At 37.6% G+C, this 20888-nt stretch overlaps 1 protein-coding gene across 1 annotated transcript in view; it reads left to right on the forward strand.

Moving 5' to 3' along the window:
• Nucleotides 1-20888, forward strand: part of NBAS (NBAS subunit of NRZ tethering complex) — a 336980-nt gene that overhangs the window by 116261 nt on the left and 199831 nt on the right. The window contains exons 22-23 of the mRNA XM_060168734.1: nt 5661-5744; nt 12852-13005. Of these exons, the coding sequence (XP_060024717.1) occupies nt 5661-5744; nt 12852-13005 (238 nt within the window). The remainder of the gene's footprint in view (nt 1-5660; nt 5745-12851; nt 13006-20888) is intronic.

A 20888-nucleotide genomic window follows, 5' to 3' on the forward strand; every position in this document is an offset into this window, starting at 1 on the left:
TTTTGGGCACATAATATTACAGTATTTACTAATAGATGAGGCAGCTGGGTCCCAGAGATTAAATTAGTGGTGGAGGAGAAGTCAAACCTTAGTGTGGGGTTTTTTGTTTTTCTTTTTTTTAACTCTTGTTTCTCTTTTACACATTGCTAACATCTGAGAATACTGGTAAGTTTCAGGATATCTTATTAGCTGATTCTGTATTTTCTAAGTCACTTATTAATGAAATTGAATCCCATTGAACTGGAGGAGAACTCTGATGTCTTTAAATTTTTTCTTTCAAACTTGGTGTTCTGAGTGATAACTAGCTTTTTAATTGGTTTCCCCTTGAGTTTCTGATCAAGTTTGACTTATTCAGTGATGGTAATCACATGTAGTTATACACGTAGGCCCAAATTATTATTATTTTTTGTCCTGTCTTTTCCAGAACATTTTCTTCTGTGCTAAATAACAGAAATAAATATAACTTCACATCTTAAAACCAGTGCATGAAAGGTGGCAATTAGTAGGAATATGCTGTCTGTTTAGACTTTTGTTTCCAAGGCATAGAACACGAATAAAAGAACTTTTTGTAAGCTTATTCCTGATAAAATTTCTTTGAAATAAAACATTTATATTTAGTGTGGGAAATAATTGGTGAGAGAATAGTTGAACATAATAGAACTTGTTATAGTCATTCCTTTTCTGCTGACAGATAAATGTAACCTTCAGATGAAACTGGCAAAGCTTATTGTTTGCCATAAAACAACGAGCAGGGCTCTAATATAAAGAATCCTCAAATTAAGCAAAAGCAGCCATTATTTTGTAAAGAGATAATTTAAGTTTACCATGTACTTCGTTTTTTTAGTGGGGATGATGCATTTAATTTCTAAGTCTTCCCTAGCAAAATAGAAACAAGAGAAGAAAAAGATGAAATAAAGAGTATGTAAAGGGCTTCCCTGGTGGCACAGTAGTTGGGAGTCTGCCTGCCGATGCGGGGGACACGGGTTCGTGCCCCGGTCAGGGAAGGTCCCACATGCCGCGGAGCGGCTGGGCCCGTGAGCCATGGCCGCTGAGCCTGCGCGTCCGGAGCCTGTGCTCTGCAACGGGAGAGGCCACAACAGTGCGAGGCCCGCGTACCGCAAAAAAAAAAAAAAAAGAGTATGTAAATGTTATTTTGTGTTTATAGAACTTTAGATTCAAAGTGTAAGTTTTGCAACTAACCAAACTTTCTGCAGTGCTTTAAAAGGAACAGTTGTGTTTTCTAGGTTTTTTTAACCACATTTTCACCTAATCCACTTAGTGATTAATTTACATGGCTAATATTTTTGTTGGGAACAGAATTAATGAAAACGTTTTCCTTTGAATTTTATTAAGCATTCTATCATTCTGTTTACCTTATGAAAGAATAAGTAGCTAAAATATGGGTATATTAAAGATGGTAATGATAGAACTAATCAATTATTTTGAAGTGTAAAAAATGGTCAGATTTTGGAAAATATGTATTCTGAAATCACTTTTCCCCCATAAGTGTAATATGACATGTTAAATAATCTAGATTGTAGCTGTATACCATCACCAGTATAGCTTGCCCTTTCATCAGGATAATAATCTATATCAGGAAAGTATTCTTGTTCTCACTGTCAGATCTACAGATTCCATATAAATATACCTCCTTGATGTATCTGTAAGTCCTTTTATTGCTCTATTCCAATTTTGAATTTTTGTGATACTCGTGAGATCACTCTAAAAAAATCTTTGTTGTGCTTTCAATTAATTAATTTAGTTGACATATTATTTTAGAGTCTGCTAAATGTCAGGCACTATTTTAGCTTTGAGGATATGGCAATACACAAAACAAACAAAAATTCTGCCCTTAAGAAACTCATGAAAGAATGCTCAACATTAATCATTAGAGAAATGCAAGTCAAAACGGCAATGAGATATCACCTCACACCAGTCAGAATGGCCATCATCAAAAAATCTACAAATAAATGCTGGAGAGGGTGTAGAGAAAAGGGAACTCTCTTGCACTATTGGTGCGAATGTAAATTGACACAGCCACTATGGAGAACAGTATGGAGGTTCCTTAAAAAAACTAAAAATAGAACTACCATACGACCCAGCAGTCCCACTACTGGGTGTATACCCTGAGAAAACCATAATTCAGAAAGAGTTATGTACCACAGTGTTCACTGCAGCACTATTTACAATAGCCAGGACATGGAAGCAACCTAAGTGTCCATCGACAGATGAATGGATAAAGAAGATGTGGCACATATATACAATGGAATATTCCTCAGCCATAAAAAGAAACAAAATTGAGTTATTTGTAGTGAGGTGGATGGACCTAGAATCTGTCATACAGAGTGAAGTAAGTCAGAAAGAGAAAAACAAATACTGTATGGTAACACATATATATGGAATCTAAAAAAAAAAATGGTCATGAAGAACCTAGGGGCAGGATGGGAATAAAGATGCAGACCTACTAGAGAATGGACTTGAGGACATGGGGAGGGGGAAGGGTAAGCTGGAACAAAGTGAGAGAGTGGCACGTACATGTATACACTACCAAATGTAAAATAGATAGCTAGTAGGAAGCAGCCGCATAGCACAGGGAGATCAGCTCGGTGCTTTGTGACCACCTAGAGGGGTGGGATAGGGAAGGTGGGAGGGAGACGCAAGAGGGAGGAGATATTGGGATATATGTATATGTATAGCTGATTCACTTTGTTATAAGGCAGAAACTAACACACCATTGTAAAGCAAGTATACTCCAATAAAGATGTTACAAAAAAAAAAAGGAAAAGAAATTTATATTCTGACTGGGGAAGACGTCCTGTCTGTTTCTTAAACACTATCATTTGATTCATGATAAAGAACTTATGGTGTTTTTGTAGCAAGCATTTTAAACTCCTAAAATTTGTTTGAAAATAATTTGCTTTGTAGAAGCATCCTGGAAGAAAATCAAAGAGCGGAAAGGTTTATTTTATTTTAATTAATTAATTAATTTTTTATGTAAGTTTTGATGATGAAGCCTTATTTGGTAGAATTTAGGTTCATGAGACTAGTACTAGTGATCTAATGGTGTCAAGATTGGTTTTATATCTCAGTTTAAATGTGTCCTTCAGATATGCATGTAAAAGGTCCTTATTGGGTCGTCTGAATTAAGATTTGGGAAGGTTCATATTGCCCTCTACCTGCTGTGCACAGTCTAACTGGTACCTCTGTCTAACCTGGTGGCCATCTACTAGCCAGAAGGGTAAGCTTCGGATTCTAACTGTTGAGCTGTGTTTGAATCCTTAGCTCTGTCATTTATTGACTTTATGAGGAGGGGCAAGTTAACCTGGGCCTCAGTGTTCTCGGTATAATACGAGGAAGATAATATCACCTACGTTAGGTAGGACTAAATTAAGTATTATATATTACAAGCATTTCATCCTGTCTGGTCCGTAGTGAGAGATCAATAAATATTAAAGATTATGCTATTGCTGATCGTTCCTTTTATATTACTACTAGTATTCTTATCATTAAATCAGTGGTGATCAGCACATTCAGAAATATGTTGAAACGTTTAGTTGTACTGTGCCTTGAAAATGCAGCAAAAATGCATCATTAACTTGGGACTCTATCAGGCCTACTTTTTGGAGTGAGCCTCAGAGCAGAACTTGTCTTTAATGTGTGTTTTGATAAAAATAGGCATGTTTTCTTACCCATTTCTGTTTACTGAAGCTTGACAAAGTTTTACAATTTTCTAGTCTTCAAATACCAAATAAATGTTATTTTGCTGAGAGACTCACACCATTACTAATCATTTTAGTAAAGATCCTTGTATCTAATACGTACTTGGTATAGAAGATACAAATCTCAACTTGTGAAAACGTTTTTCTTAATTTTTTGGAAAACATTTTGTGTAGCTTGTGGAACCGTGTCTGCTTTAATTAGAAAAGGCAGGAATAGTTTGGTGTGTTATTTTTTTTCCTTGTTCCTCAGTCCATTGGTACAATTTATTTTCATGTTGGAAGAGTGAGCATTATTATCATCATTGTATCCAAATGTTATCTTTTCTACTTTTCAGTGATCTGTGGTAAAATATGAGTTACTGATGTGGAAGAAAATAAAATAGTTTTTACTTGGTGACAAATGACGTAGTGTGACAGGGGCACCCATAGTGAACACTGTAATTGTCTGCATGACTCTGCAGTTTAACCTGTGAACTCACAGGCCTTCAAAAATGTATCTCTGGTACATAGTTTGCTAGGACATTACACGCTAGCTAAAAAGCAGGTAAAATACTGTGTTTTAAAAATATGATGTAATACATTTCTTATTGTGAATATCTAATGGGGAACTTTGAATTCGGATACTTTGCACCAATGATAATGACTTCAAAGGGGATGCTGTTGGTAGATGAATCAGCCCTGCTCATTTCCAGATCTTTTTAGCTTCTCTTTTCCTTGTAACCCGCCCCGCCCGGTGGTCTCCTGTTCCCTTTTACGTGAAGACTAATCTCTTTAGTTACATAATTTCTAAACGCTTATGAAGTATTTTTTGTGCAAGGCATGTTTCATAACTTAGTAAGATAAGAAATTGTAAAACATAACCTCATAATATACAAAAGTGCAGTCCTTTCTCTGAGGCTATGATAAATTTTAGGAAGTGCTACTGTTGATTCTCAAATATGAGCTAAGATGTTTTATTGAATTGTAGAAACACGGCAATTGAAATTTGTTTCTAGAATTTTTGTCTTCATTCTTAATTCAGGATGTTTCCATTGTTTTCATGGATTTAGGGAATACTAGGACTAAAAGGTACTTTAGAGGTAATGTTTGAAGTGCTTCACTTTAGAAAGTCATGTGCGAAAGACTGTGTAGAAGATGGTTAACAGGTGGATGCATTTATGTTTCCCTTGTCTCCTGATGCGTAGCACATTGCTCTGCTGTGTTACTCTACTGTCTTTACCTGACTCTTCCTTTTTAATTTATTCTTAATTCCATCCAATGAGGACTTGTCTTTTCCTCTTAGACTCTCCTTCTGTCATTTGTTAGTGATATTTTTTTACCTGCAGAATTATTTCTTCACTGTGGCTATTACCTGTCCTCTAGGTCGAGGCTGTCCAATATAGGAACCACCAGCCACATGTGGCTATTTAAATTTTAAATAAAACTAATTAAGATGAAATAATATTAAAGGTTTCTTTCTTCGTATCAGTGTCACATTTCAAGTGGTTAATATAGGTACATGTAGCTTAATGGTTACTGTATTGGATAGCACAGTTAGAGAACACTTCTGTGATCATAGCAAGTTAGATTATAAGCTTTTTGAGGGCAAGGGACCATTTATGTTAGCATTAAGAACATAAAATATGGACTTTTGATAAGTATTTTAGAATGTGTGAATGAAAACATACCCATACCATCCTTTAGTTTTTTGCCAAATTTTTTGTTTTGAATTTTTCTTTTCTTTTGAACCATTTTATGATCAAAGAGAAATCAGCAATTTGGTATTTTTAATTTTACATATTGTATATGATATGTATCATGTACCACTTATCATACCATAAACAGGAATCTTGTAGGTTTTAGGTTATAGGGATACTTTTGCATCATGTTCCTTGTGTTGCCAGCCATTGAGGTAATGTGTATTTTAAATACTTATGCTTTTTTTTTTTTTTTAATTTTAAGTTATGACGGTGACTCCTTGATGATCATTCCTTGGCATGAACATAAACACCGAGATAAAGATTGGTGTGAGGAGTTGGAGTGCAGGTAAGAAAGAGCCAGCGTGAATGCTCTTCATTTCTTTGTGGGTTGGATGAATAGAAGGCCCTGTGCAGGTGGTGTTGGTGGATGGTCATTTATTTGATGGTGGCCCTGCTTGAGAGTTTGAGTGAAGTTTTTTTAAAAACTTGACTTTACTCAAGGTATGTTAAAAATTCTTTTAATGGAAAAATGTTAAATGCTCCAAAGGAATTATTCTACAAGTGGTCCTTGTAGAACAACTCTTTTCATTTTGGGGTATTCCTTTTTACTCTTTGACATATACAGGTATATTTTTCATAGTTGTTTTTATGGTATGTGTGCAATTTTGTTCTTGATTCAGTTTTAATTTTCACTTTTATACGACTTAACCATGGAAAGCCTCAGAACGTGGAGGCATCAGGTCCCACAGAAGGGGGTGGGAGATGAGGTGTGGGGCTGAAATTCCTGATGAGGAGCATTGGAACCCCTTTATCCCGCACTCCTCAAAGTCTGGTGAATACTCCCTGCTCGTTTTACATTTGATATGAATCATCTTATGCCTTTGGATTTTTTAAAAACTGTGTGTATGAACTATCTGTCTGATAAATGTTAAATAAAAGCCCTAACCAGTAATATGGTCATTACAAGTGAAAAATTTTTTTAACTTTTTGTTTTATACTGGAGTTGAGCCGATTAACAATGTTGTGATAGTTTCAGGTGCACAGCAAAGCAACTCAGCCATACATATACATGTATCCGTTCTCCCCCAGACTCCCCTCCCAGCCAGGCTGCCACATAACAGTGAGCAGAGTTCCCTGTGCTCTACAGTAGGTCCTTGTTGGTTATCCTTTTTAAATATAGTAGTGTGTACATGTCAATCCCAAACTCCTTAACTATCCCTTCCTCCACCCTTCCTCCCCACCCTGTAACCATAAGTTCATTCTTTAAGTCTGTGAGTCTGTTTTTGTTATGTAAATATGTTCATTTGTATCATTTCTTTTCAGATTCCACATATAAGTGATATCATACGATATTTCTCTTTCTCTGTCTGACTTACTTCACTCAGTATGACAATCTCTGGGTCCATCCATGTTGCTGCAAATGGCATTATTTCATTCTTTTTTTATGGCTGAGTAATATTCCATTGTATATATGTACCACATCTTCTTTATCCATTCCTCTGTCGATGGACATTTAGGTTACTTCCATGGCTTGGCTATTGTAAACAGTGCTGCAGTGTACATTGGGGTGCATGTATCCTTTTGGACCATGTTTTTCTCCAGATATGTGCCCAGGAATGGGATTGCAGGGTCATATGGTAGCTCTAGTTTTAGTGTTTTAAGGAACCTCCATACTGTTCTCCATAGTGGCTGTACCAATTTACATTCTCACCAACAGTGTAGGAGGGTTCCCTTCTCTCAACACCCTCTTCAGCATTTACTGTTTGTGGATTTTTTGATGATAGCCATTTTGACTGGTGTAAGGTGATATATCATTGTAGTTTTGATTTGCATTTCTCTACTCGTTAGCGATGTTCAACATCTTTTCATGTGTTTCTTGGCCATCTGTATATCTTCTTTGGAAAAATGTCTGTTCAGATCTTCTGCCCATTTTTTGATTGGGTTGTTTGTTTTGATGAGATTTAGCCACATGAGCTGTTTGTAGATTTTGGAGACTAATCTGTTCTCGGTCACATCATTTGCAAATATTTTCTCCCAGCCTGTGGGTTGTCTTTTCATTTTGTTTATGGTTTCCTTTGCTGTGCAAAAGGTTTTGAGTTTAATTAGGTCCCATATGTTTATTTTTGTTTTTATTTCCATTACTCTGGGAGACAGATCAGAAAAGACATCGTATTGCTACGATTTATGGCAGAGAGTGTTCTGCCTATGTTTTCCTCTGGGAGTTTTATAGTGTCTGGTCTCACATTTAGATCTTTAATCCACTTTTGAGCTTATTTTTGTGTATGGTGTTAAAGAATGATCTAATTTCATTTTTTTTACATGTAGCCGTCCAGTTTTCCCAGCGCCATTTGTTGAAGAGCCTGCCCACCATTGTATGGTCTTGCCTCCTCTGTCGTAGATTAATTGACCACAGGTGCCCAGGTTTATTTCTGGGCTTTCTGTCATGTTCCAGTGATCTATAGTTCTATTTTTGTGCCAGTACCATACTATTTTGATGACTATAGCTTTGTAGTATAGTCTGAAGTCTGGGAGCCTGATTCCTCCAGCTCCATTTTTCTTTCTCAAGATTGCTTTGGCTATTTGGAGTATTTTGTGTCTCCATACAAATATTAAGATTTTTTTGTTCTAGTTCTGTGAAAAATGCCATTGGTAATTTGATAGAAATTGCAGTGAATCTGTAGATTGCCTTGGGTAGTATAGTCATTTTGACAATATTTATTCTTCCAATCCAAGAACATGGTATATCTTTCCATCTGTTTGTGTTTTCTTCGATTTCTTTCATCAGTGTCTTATAGTTTTCTGCATACAGGTCTTTTGTCCCCTAAGGTAGGTTTATTCCTAGGTATTTTATTCTTTTTGTTGGCAGTGGTAAATGGGAGTGTTTCCTTAATTTCTCTTTCTGATTTTTCATTGTTAGTGTATAGGAATGCAAGAGACTTCTGTGCATTAATTTTGTAGCCTGCAACTTTACCAGATTCATTGATGAGCTCTAGCAGTTTTCTGGTGACATCTTTAGGATTCTCTATGTATAGTATCATGTCATCTGCAAACAGTGACAGTTTAACTTCTTCTTTTCCAATTTGGATTCCTTTTATTTCTTTTTTCCTCTCATTGTCATAGCTAGGACTTCCAAAACTGTGTTGAATAAAAGTAGTGATTGTGGGCATCCTTGTCTTGTTCCTGATCTTAGAGGAAATGCTTTCAGCTTTTCACCATTGAGTATGATGCTAGCTGTAGGTTTGTCGTATATGGCCTTTATTATGTTGAGGTAGGTTCCCTCTGTGCCCGCTTTCTGGAGAGTTTTTATTATAAATCGTTGTTGAATTTTGTCAGAAATCTTTTCTGCATCTATTGAGATGATCATATGGTTTTTATTCTTCAATTTGTTGATGTGGTGTATTAGGCTGATTGATTTGCAGATATTGAAAAATCCTTGCATCCCTGGGGTAAATCCCACTTGATCATGGTGTATGATCCTTTTAATGTATTGTTGGATTTGAATTGCTAGTATTTTGTTGAGGATTTTTGCATCCAAGTTCAGCAGTGTTATTGGCCTGTAATTTTCTTTTTTAGTGGTATCTTTGTCTGGTTTTTGTATCAGGATGATGGTGGCCTCATAGAATGAGTTTGGAAGCTTTTCTGCAAGTGAAATTTGGAAGCTTTCTTCATGTTAGCACTAATGTTGGCAGTTTCCCTTCATTTTGTATCTTTCACTTTTGATATCTGAGTCAATAGAATATGTAACTCTTAGTTACCTTTTTCTCTCTGATGGCTTTTATTGTAACAGCAATTGAATGTCCTGCTGTGTTTTTGCTATTATTTGCTTTTAAAAAATTATTTTTTGAAAATTTTTATTAAAGTTTTATATAGTTGCAAATAGATTAAAGGTTTAAAAGTTTCTGCAAATCTTGTTTAAAAAAAAAAAGCAACAACCAAAACCCATACTCCTTTGTTCCCCTTCCTTGTATCCTGCTCTCCAGGAGTAACTACTTTCACTTCTTTTAAAGGATCGTTCTGATATTTACTCCAATCTCTGAGTAAGCTACCCCTCTGAGTTTAGCTACCCCTTGAATTTTTTAGTTCTGGCCATTATCTGTGCACTTGCTTCAGTGGAAGATAATGGTTTAGTTTCTTTTTACTCCATATACTCCGTTCCTCCTTGAGTGTTTATGTGACCCCCTCGCCCCTTTAACAATCGTCTACTGTCATTTCAGTAGAGTTTCAGGAAAAAGTGGAGCTTAGTGCGTGGTATGTATCAGCCCTCTTTAACTAGAAGTCCACAGTTACCAGTTGTAATGAGAGATAGAGGATGGATATAAGTTGGAGAAGGTGGGAGGTTGATGCCAGTGGATATGGCGGAGTGAAGGTGTGTGATCCCGTTGCCCACAGTTCTCTCAGTTTAAGATGGTGCTTTTGACAGAGTAGCCCTGTTCCTTCACCTGATGCTTCCCAGTTCTCCTTAGCCTGTGCCTTTTTATGATTCTAACAAGGAGATGAAAGGAGTAAGGGCATTTCTTCTCAGACCAAGCACCGCAAGCTGAGTTGTAAGCAAAACTTGCTGCCCTGGAACTCCTAAACCTATAAAAATGGAAAGCTAGGAAACGTTTGACAGAAGAAAAGATGCCTTTGAAGATGATACAAACTTTCCCAGGGCATTTCTTTTTTTAATCCATTCATTTTATTGCCTCCCCCACCTCCCCCGACGATTACTTCCACCCTGAACTCCTATGTCTGGCAACCACCAGACTCTCTGTATCTACCAGGGCGGTTATAGGATATCTCGTGGCCTTTTCATTTACAGTTGACCCTTGAACAACGCAGGGGTTAGGAGTGCCGACCCTCTGTGAACTCAAAGGTTTGCCCGTCATTTATCATCGGCCCTCCCTCCATAGCCGTGGTTCCCCATCCGTGGATTCAGCCACCCACAGATGTCGTAGCACTACGGTATTTACTTTAAAAAAAACCTGTACGTGAGTGAACCCACACTGTTCAAACCCATGTTGTTCAAGGGTCTACTGTAATTAATTCTGTCCTCTGCTAGATTCAAGAATACTGGAGGAAGAAAAACATGCAGCCTCTGTACTCATGAAGTATATAATCTAGCAGGAAAGGTGCTGCTGCTCTAAATTACCAATGTGATGCGTGTTTTGAAAGAGAAGTGCAGGGGCCACTGGTAGCACATAACAGGGAGACCTAAACTTGGTGGAGGTCAAGGAGGTTTTCCCTGGGAAGTGGTATGAAATCTGAGATTGAAGGATGAATAGGATTTAGCTTAGCAGAGGGTGAGTTTGGCAAATGAGGGGAGGGAGTGTTCTAAGCAGAGGGAAGACCATTTGAAAGGCTCAAGGTGAGGTCCCCTTTAAGGACTGAAAATAAGACCTGGATTGTTGAAGTATACAGGACAAAAGTGACATTGGAATCAAGGTGAGGCTAGAATATTTTAAGGCAGATGACAAGCTATAAAAGGAGGCACGGGGATGATATAATCATGTTTCTGTTTTATAGAAGACTGTATTACCTCGCGATATCGTGAATTCGTTTGTTTTGTTTGTTTGTTTGTTTGTTTTTGCGGTATGCGGGCCTCTCACTGTTGTGGCCTCTCCCGTTGTGGAGCACAGGCTCCGGACGCGCGGGCTCAGCGGCCATGGCTCACGGGCCTAGCCGCTCTGCGGCATGTGGGATCTTGCCGGACCGGGGCACGAACCCGTGTTCCCCCTGCATCGGCAGGTGGACTCTCAACCACTGCGCCACCAGGGAAGCCCGTGAATTCAGTTTTGATGTTGTTGCATTTGAAATGCCTGAGAAACATCTAAGAGCATATAGAAGGACGATTTTGGAGCTTTCAGGTGAAGTCTGGGTTAGGCGTAAAAATATGGTGGTCAGTTTATATTGTAGCATTGAAGGGGAGACCTAGAGAGAGTATAGTGAGAAGACAGGAGAGCTGGAGAATTTGGAAGAGCTAGTACTTAATGGTCAGCTGGAGGAGGATATTCTAGCAAAGAAGACCGAAAAGGAACAGCCAGAAAGATGGGACCTGTATAGCTGGACAGTATGGCACGACAGTATGACATGCTGGAACGAAAGACAAGCATGTTTCTAGAAGGAGAAAATGGTTAAATTCTGTGAAACAGTGCTGAGAGGGAAATAGATAAGGACTGAAAAAAGTATCAAAGGAACTCAAAGTTGCTTATGGGTATTTTTTCCCTGAAATGGGAAGATTTCAGGGGAAGGGATGTGACTTTTATGTGGCAGTGATGGGGAAGAATCACTGTGGTCAGAATGTTAATGACGGTTGTGAGTCTAGTTAAGTAAAGGACTACCAGTTGTAAGCACAGTAGGTTGTCTAAGTCATGTTGATTAAACACCCAAATATTTGTCAGCTTTGAGTCTGGTCATATATTATAACTGCTAGTAATTCCAATGGAAATAATACCTGTAAGTAAAAATTAAGTACCTGCTCCGGGCCAGACAGCATTCTCTGCGTACTTTATCTATATTATTTTGAATATTCTTGCATGGTATTATTCCCATTTTTGATATGAGCAAAATGAATCTTAGATGAGTTTTAACTAATTTATGCAAGGTTTCACAGCTTTCAGTGAAGGAATTGCACCTCAGTTCTGACTGAAGCCCATTGCCTTGTAATAGTAATAATTATACCACTTGTCCTTTACTGACTTACTTTAGATGAATGAATATCCCTAAGGGAACACGGTCTTTCCCCCTATTTCTATCTGAAATATCTTACATTAAGTTAATTTTTATTTCTTTTTACTTATTGATTTATTTTTTTAGTTCTTAACCATTGAAGGCAATTGGCCAGGATTGTCCTCGTAAAAACTCCTCATAATTTGTGATCCCTGTGAGGTTTTCCCCGGGTATCTTCCTCTTGATGTCGTTTCTTTTTCACTCCTGATGGCACGTAGTATAGAGTAGTTCCTTATTTTGCAAATTGCAGTGCATTACTATGTTGCTGATACCTACTGAAGTTATATTATCAACAAAAATAAGGCATATTTCCTCTTATTTTTATGAATGTGGAAAACAAGACTTCTTAATTTATATTTGGATCAGAATCACCTGGGGGTGTTTTTTACTAAACTAGGCCTGGCTGGCATCACAGGTCATTGTGACTTAGTAGACCTGTGGCAGTTACCCAGCCATGTGCATTTTAAAGCTACCCTGGGTGATTCTGATTTTATTTAATACTTATTTGATTGATTTGTGGCATAGTTTTTTTGATTTATTGTCTATTCTGATTTTTTTAAATTGTGAAAACTAATAGGAAACTAAATTAAGCATCCCCCAAATTTCCCATTTATCTTGTAAGTGTGCAGTCTCAGTAACTGCTCTCTCCACATCTCTGTCTCTGTCTCCCTCTCTGTCTTTCACAAAATTATAATTTCCCCTAGCATTTCAATCAGTTATTAATTGTTCTTTTTGTGCTTTGCAGAATGGTGATTGAGCCGAGTCTCCCAGATGAAAGTGAGTTCTTGTACGCTGCACAGCCTGAGTTGCTGAGGTACAGGACATCCCAGCTTACAGTAGAGAAGGTTATGGACTGGTATCAGAGCAGAGCGGAGGAAATAGAGCATTATGCTCTGCAGGTGAGGCCGGCAGTGCTGAGTCAGATCCTTAGCATTCAGTGCATGTTTTGGCTGCTGACAGCAGTGCCAGGGATCCTGTATATATTACTAGTTTGCAAGGGATGAAATGAAAATTTTTTATTACTTTCATTCATTTATTCTTTGCTTCAGAAGCGTTTGTGGTTTTTTTTTTTTTTTGGATTCCTAAAGAGCAAATACATATAACAAAAGCTGTTCAAAACCTTTCTTTAAAATGTAAGCTACAAAATATGTACATACTGATCCAGATGTTACATACATGCTTAACAGGCTTAATACCATTTTAAGTCAAAAGATTGTATCAACATAGAAATGCTTGATTAGTCCCCTGTTACATTGCATGAATGCAGTGGGTTGTTATTTTGCTTTCCAGGAACCCTGTTTGAGGGTCTGTTTCTAACACTTTCCTGAAGTCCAAGCCTAATTTCCCTCAGTTCCCATGTGCCTTTACTGAGATGTGTAACAGCTTCATCAGAGGGGGGTGTAGAAGAGAGAGATGAGGGTTGTATTGTAGCTTAGGAGATCTAAATAGGAATCTGGACTCCTCTGCTAATAGACCTGGTGACTCTGGACCTGCTACCTACCTTTTCTGTACTTTGGTTTTTTCAGGGGGTGAGTTCTTACACTGGAGTCAGTGATAAAAAATAAAATATACAGGACAGAACATTAAAAATTCTTCCAATTGAGTTCTCTGCAAATGTAAGCAAAAGTTGTCTTCATCCTAGAGAACAGAAGTTGGCAATTCGGAGCAAAGAATGGCAGAATGGCCTTTGAAATCTCATTCAGGTCTATGGCTATACCACCCTGAACACGCCCTATCTTGTCTGAAATCTCATTCAGGGTCCGGCCAGTGGGTGTCTTTTTCATTCTACTTGCAGTTTTGGCTTTGGGCTTCCTGTCCGACAATCAGTTTTTCATTTGTCAGGAAGGGTGATTTCAGAAAGTCTGATGAACAGCTGTATTGCAGGAAGGAATAAACCCCCTTGTTTAAATTTCTGCCTAGTGTACCTGGCACAGCCCTGTGTCTGCATTTGATAGCCTTCTTGAATTTCTGCTTAATCTAATTTCTATTTTTAGTATTCATAGAATTGACAAATTATTTGCTGGAGCTGATGGGAATATTATAGATCAAACTTTTCAGAGGATGGCCAAGAATATTTATAATTGACTTTTCAGGTTTTTGAAGATGGCTAAGGACATTTGAAAATGTTTAGAATTCTAAGATACCAGAATGAAAAGAATCTCTGGAGGGGATCCAGTCTAATTCTCTATGTTATAGATAGACAAACTAAGGTCCACAGAAAAGAAAGTGAACAGCTTGCTCAGGGACACATAGTAGCAGAGCCAGACAAAATACAGGTCTCTGCATAGTATTTCTTATAGAGTCCATATAAAAATGGACAATTACACAAATCTTAATGACTGAAAGCCAGATAAATTAATCCAAAAGAGTGGATCTCAATTCTCAGACCCATTGTATTTTTTCTGTAGCAAATATTTTGTAATACTTCCTTATTATCCTGATGTGAAAATCATGGGCATACCATATTTACAGAAATAATTTCCAAAAAATTAATATAATGACTTAACTATGGTATATGGGATAAATAAAATATGTAAACGCATGGTCATGAGTACACTAAAAAAGTGACTAAAGTCAGTGAGAAATCACTTTGAACAAGGTAGCTGACATTGCAGACAGATTGAGGTTTATTGAATTAAACACTACAAATTGCTGTCTGGGATGTGAACAACTCATGGTAAATATTTTTTTCAGGGTATTTGAAGGTAGGCAGGGATTAGGACAAGGTGGTTGTGTGGGACTGCCTTGCACACTGTGGAATGTCTGTCATCCCTGGCTTCCACCCTTGAATGTTAGTAAGTTCCACTAATACTTGGGAAAGACAGAAATGCTTCCTCCGATTTTCGGAGCGCCTCCTGGTGGACAGTTCTGCTCCCATTGAGAACTGTAGTCTGAGACCAGTATCACACATCTGGAAATGACCAGTTCATATCTGTCACGTTAAGCAAAGGCATTATTTATTACTTCGCTGATTCAGGAGAAACTCACCTGTAAATAATTGATGAAGAAAGCTCTTAAGTGAGTCAAAGAGGTACATTTTTGGTAGTTTGTACAGGCACATGTAGGTTGTATACTGTGTAGCAGACATCTCTTAAGATCGATGGCATCATTTGATTTATAGGTGGTTACAAACACATGTAGTTTACTATTGTCTCTGGCTAACAAGAGAAGGGATTCTGTTTGGATCAGTTTTGTCTGAGCACTTTGTAGTTTTTAGCTGAACTTCTAGATACAACACTTGTTATTTCTTGCCTTTTTGATAGTAGCCATTGTAACGAGCAAGAGGTGATATCTCATTGTGGTTTTGATTTGCATTTTCCTAATTATTAGTGATATTGGACATCTTTTCATATGCCTGTTGGCCCTTTGTATGTCTTCTTTGGAAAAATGTCTATTCAGCTCCTCTGCCTGTATTTTTTATTTTTTGAATTTTTGAATTTCATTTTTTTTATACAGCAGGTTCTTACTACTTATCTATTTTATACATATTAGTGTATATATATGTCAACCCCAATCTCCCAATTCATCCCACCCCCTCCTCCCCCGCCACTTTCCCCCGCTTGGTGTCCATACGTTTGTTCTCTACATCGGTGTCTCTATTTCTGCCCTGCAGACTGGTTCATCTCTACCATTTTTCTAGGTTCCATATATATGCATTAATATATGATATTTGTTTTTCTCTTTCTGACTTACTTCATTCTGTATGACAGTCTCTAGATCCATCCACGTCTCTACAAATGACCTGATTTCATTCCTTTTTATGGCTGAGTAATATTCCATTGTATTTATGTACTACATCTTTATCCATTCATCTGTTGACGGGCATTTAGGTTGCTTCCATGACCTGGCTATTGTAAATATTGCTGCAGTGAACATTGGGGTGCATGTGTCTTTCTGAATTATGTTTTTCTCTGGGTATATGCCCAGTAGTGGGATTGCTGGGTCATATGGTAATTCTATTTTTAGCTTTTTAAGGAACCTCCATACTGTTCTCCATAGTGGCTGTATCAATTTACATTCCCACCAACAGTGCAAGAGGGTTCCTGCATTCTTATTTATTTCACACTTAGCTGATGTACAGTATATGAGAAAACATCATTCTAAGGCCCTGTGATAAAAGAGGTGAGGAAGAGAGCATTATGACTTCTGTCCTAAGACACTGAATTTTATGGGAGTGGCAAGCATTCAAGTCATATACTATTAAACATAACTTTTTAAGTTCTTTAATAAAGATACAAAGAGAAATGTTGGTAGAAGACTAAGGAAAGGACAGATAATCTGACAAATAACAGGCGAAAGCATTTATGGAGAAGTTTTGAAAAGAGGTGTTGATGATAATGATTATGATAGCAACTAATATTCCATGCGGTGCTCACATCCTGTCGTGCACTGTTATAGGTACTTTACATATGTGATTTCCTTTAATCCTTGTCACCCTAGGAGATTAGTGCTTTCCTATTCCCATCATATATACTCACACTGAGGCATGAAAATGTTGAAAAAAGAAAAAGTCATTCAGGGTCACAGACCTAGCATGTAAGGGTGCTAGGATTTGAACCCAGGTAGACTGGATCCAGAGTCCCTGTTCATAAGCTCAACTAGGGGTAGACAGAGGAATGTGCACTTTTTCTTATGCCAAAGTCATGCAAAGAGTCAGTAAGATTCTTCAGTGCTGAGTCACCTCCAGTTTCCAAAGGCAGTGGAGACGGAGAACACGTAGGGCACATTGGGAGGAAGCTGCCTCAGGCACTCATGGTTACGTTTTGCCAATTCCAGGAACTCAAATATGACAGAGGGAAAAGAGAAGAATGATATTTTCAAACTTTGCCTTGTGAGTAGATAAAGAAGACATACAAAGTGTGATTAGATAGGTAGCCTTTTCCTAAAATCTCTTGTCTACTTTTTAACATGGTATATTCAGTATACAATTAGAAATGTACTTCTCTGTCTGTTCAAGACATTTCAGTTTTGGGAGTCTCCTTTTAATAAGAGGACATACTCACATGTGTATCAGCAAATGATATCACTTGTTAACTTCTTCATAGAAATGAGTTGACCTAAGGCCAGAATGTAGCAAGGGACCGTCAGATAGGTTATCTGCAGTTGCAGAAACTCCAAGAGCAAAAAGACAGATTGTAGAAGCCTCCAAAAAATTTTCACATGCCCGAAGGAAAGAACATGAGCTTTGAAGACAGAGATACATGCTTAGAATCTAGGAGTACCTTTACCACACTAGCTTCAGGTTACTCAAGCGTGAAAGTAAGTGATAAAAAGATAACCACTGCACAATAATATTTGAGATCCTCCTGTCCTTATCTGATTCTTAAGAAGGAAAAATAAGTGGGAGCAGTTCAGAAATCACTTTACTCAACGGAACCTGGGTAGTCAGCATAGCACAAAGAAAAAAAACCGCCTCAATCATAATCAAAAGCAAGGTTTGTCAGTGCTTCCTTTTGTTAGTACAGTTTTATTGTAACACAGCCACACCCATTCATTTAAGTATGGCCTGTGTTGATTTTCTGTTACAGTGGCAGAGTTGAACAAGTGTGACAGGGCTCATAAGTCTAAAATATTCACTGTCTGGCTCTTTAGAAAACTTTGCATCCCCTGCTCTGAAAAAAATCTAGAATAGCTATGTTGCCTCACACAATACATTAAGCATTGGAATCAGCAAATGGGAGCCCATAAGCCCCTAGGAATTGTTTTATGACCATAGGACATATGAAAAAAGCAAAATGCATTTCTGAAATTCCTCACTGACAACAACTCTGAAGCTGTATAGGATTTCTAGTTTCTTTTTTTTTTTTAACATCTTTATTGGAGTATAATTGCTTTACAATGGTGTGTTAGTTTCTGCTTTATAACAAAATGAATCAGCTATTCATATACATATATCCCCATATCTTCTCCCTCTTGCGTTTCCCTCCCACCCTCCCTCCATATCCCACCCCTCTAGGTGGTCACAAAGCACCGAGCTAATCTCCCTGTGCTGTGTGGCTGATTCCCACTAGCTATCTGTTTTACATTTGGTAGTGTATATATGTCCATGCCACTCTCTCACTTCGTCCCAGCTTACCCTTCCCCCTCCCCGTGTCCTCAAGTCCATTCTCTACGTCTGTGTCTTTATTCCTGTCCTGTCCCTAGGTTCTTCAGAACCATTTTTTGTTTTTGTTTTAGATTTCATATATATGTGTTAGCATATGGTATTTGTTTTTCTCTTTCTGACTTACTTTACTCTGTATGACAGACTCTAGGTCCATCCACCTCACTACAAATAACTCAATTTCGTTTCTTTTTATGGCTGAGTAATATTCCATTGTATATATGTGCCACATCTTCTTTATCCATTCATCTGTCGATGGACACTTAGGTCGCTTCCATGTCCTGGCTATTGTAAATAGAGCTGCAATGAACATTGTGGTACATGACTCTTTTTGAATTATGGTTTTCTCAGGGTATATGCCCAGTAGTGGGATTGCTGGGTCGTATGGTAGTTCTATTTTTAGTTTTTTAAGGACCCTCCATACTGTTCTCCATAGTGGCTGTATCAATTTACATTCCCACCAACAGTGCAGGAGGGTTCCCTTTTCTCCACACCCTCTCCAGCATTTGTTGTTTGTAGATTTTTTGATGATGGCCATTCTGACTGGTGTGAGGTGATACCTCACTGTAGTTTTGATTTGCATTTCTCTAATGATTAGTGACGTTGAGCATCCTTTCATGTGTTTCTTGGCCATCTGTATATCTTCTTTGGAGAAATGTCTATTTAGGTCTTCTGCCCATTTTTGGATTGGGTTGTTTGTTTTTTTGATATGGAGCTGCATGAGCTGCTTGTAAATTTTGGAGATTAATCCTTTGTAAGTTGCTTCATTTGCAAATATTTTCTCCCATTCTGAGGGTTATCTTTTTGTCTTGTTTATGGTTTCCTTTGCTGTGCAAAAAGCTTTTAAGTTTAATTAGGTCCCATTTGTTTATTTTTGGTTTTATTTCCATTTCTCTAGGAGGTGGGTCAGAAAGTATCTTGCTGTGATTTATGTCATAGAGTGTTTGCCTATGTTTTCCTCTAAGAATTTTATAGAGTCTGGCCTTACATTTAGGTCTTTAATCCATTTTGAGTTTATTTTTGTGTATGGTGTTGGGGAGTGTTCTAATTTCTTTCTTTCATATGTAGCTGTCCAGTTTTCCCAGCAGCACTTATTGAAGAGGCTGTCTTTTCTCCATTGTATATTCTTGTCTCTTTTATCAAAAATAAGGTGACCATATGTGCGTGGATCTATCTCTGGACTTTCTATTCTGTTCCATTGATCTATAATTCTGTTTTTGTGCCAGTACCATACTGTCTTGATTACTGTAGCTTTGTAGTATAGTCTGAAGTCCGGAAGCCTGCTTCCTCCGGCTCTGTTTTTCTTTCTCGAGATTGCTTTGGCTATTCGGGGTGTTTTGTGTTTCTCTGCCTATATTTTAATTGGGTATTTGTTTTTTGTGTTGTTGATCTGTTTGAGTTCTTTATATATTTTGGAAATTAACCCTTTATCAGATACATGATTTTCAAATATCCTCTTCCATTTGGTAGGTTGTATTTTCATTTTGTCGATGGTTCCCTTTGTTGCGCAGAGGCTTGTTAGTTTGATATAGTCCCACTTGTTTATCTTTGCTTTTGTTTCCCTTGCCTGAGGAGACAGATCCAGAAAGATATTGCTAGAATGATGTCAAAGAGCGTACTGCCTATGTTTTCTTCTAGGAGTCTTAGAGTTTCAGGTCTTACTCAAGTCTTTAATCCGTTTGGAATTGATTTTTGTGCATGATGTGAAATAGTGGTCTAGTTTCATTCTTTTGCATGTAGCTGTCCAGTTTTTCCAACACCATATATTGGAGAGACTGTCCTCTCTCCATTGTGTGTTCTTTGCTCCTTTGCCAGAAATTAGTTGTCCATATATATGTGGGTTTATTTTTAGACTTTTAATTCTGCTTTATTGATCTATGTGTTTCGTTTTCTGCCAATACCAGTTTTAGTGTTTAATGACTGAAATTTGGGTTACAAAATATTTATTCAGGTTTTTAAAAAATAGCACTAACAAAAAGAAAAAGGCCTATACTGGAATGTAAAATAAATTATCATTTTTTACATTTCTTTCTTTATTTTATTAATACTTTATTTTTTAGAGGAGCTTTAGGTTTATAGAAAAATTGAGTAGAAAGTACAGAGTTCCCATATATTCCCCTCACTTTCTGCCCTACCCACTAGTTATCCCTATTATTAACATCTTGCATTTGAGTGGTATGTTAGTTACAATTGATGAATCAAGATGTCTTTCAGTGGGCAAATGGATTAATAAACAGTGGTACATCCACACAATGGAATATTACTGAACTCCAGAAAAGAAATGAGCAATCAAACCATGAAAAGGTGTGGAGGAACCTTAAATGCATATTACTAAGTTAACGAAACCAGTCTGAGAAGGCTATATACTGTTTGATTCCCATCATGTGACATTCTGGAAAAAGAAAAATGATGGAAACAGTAAAAAGATCGGTGATTGCCAGGGGTTGGTGGTAGAGAGATGAATAGATGGAACACAGAGAATTTTTAAGGCAGTGAAAATACTCTGTATGATACCATAATGATGGATACCTGTCAGTCTACTTTGGTCCAAACACACAGAAAGTAAACACCAAGAGTGAACCCTAATGTAAACTGTGAACACTGAGTGATAATGGTGTGTCAGTATAGGTTCACTGATTGTAACAAAGGTGCTACCCTGCTGGGGGATGTTGGTAACGG

This window comes from Lagenorhynchus albirostris, chromosome 13 (genome assembly GCF_949774975.1).
Source record: "Lagenorhynchus albirostris chromosome 13, mLagAlb1.1, whole genome shotgun sequence".
Lineage (NCBI taxonomy): Eukaryota > Metazoa > Chordata > Mammalia > Artiodactyla > Delphinidae > Lagenorhynchus > Lagenorhynchus albirostris.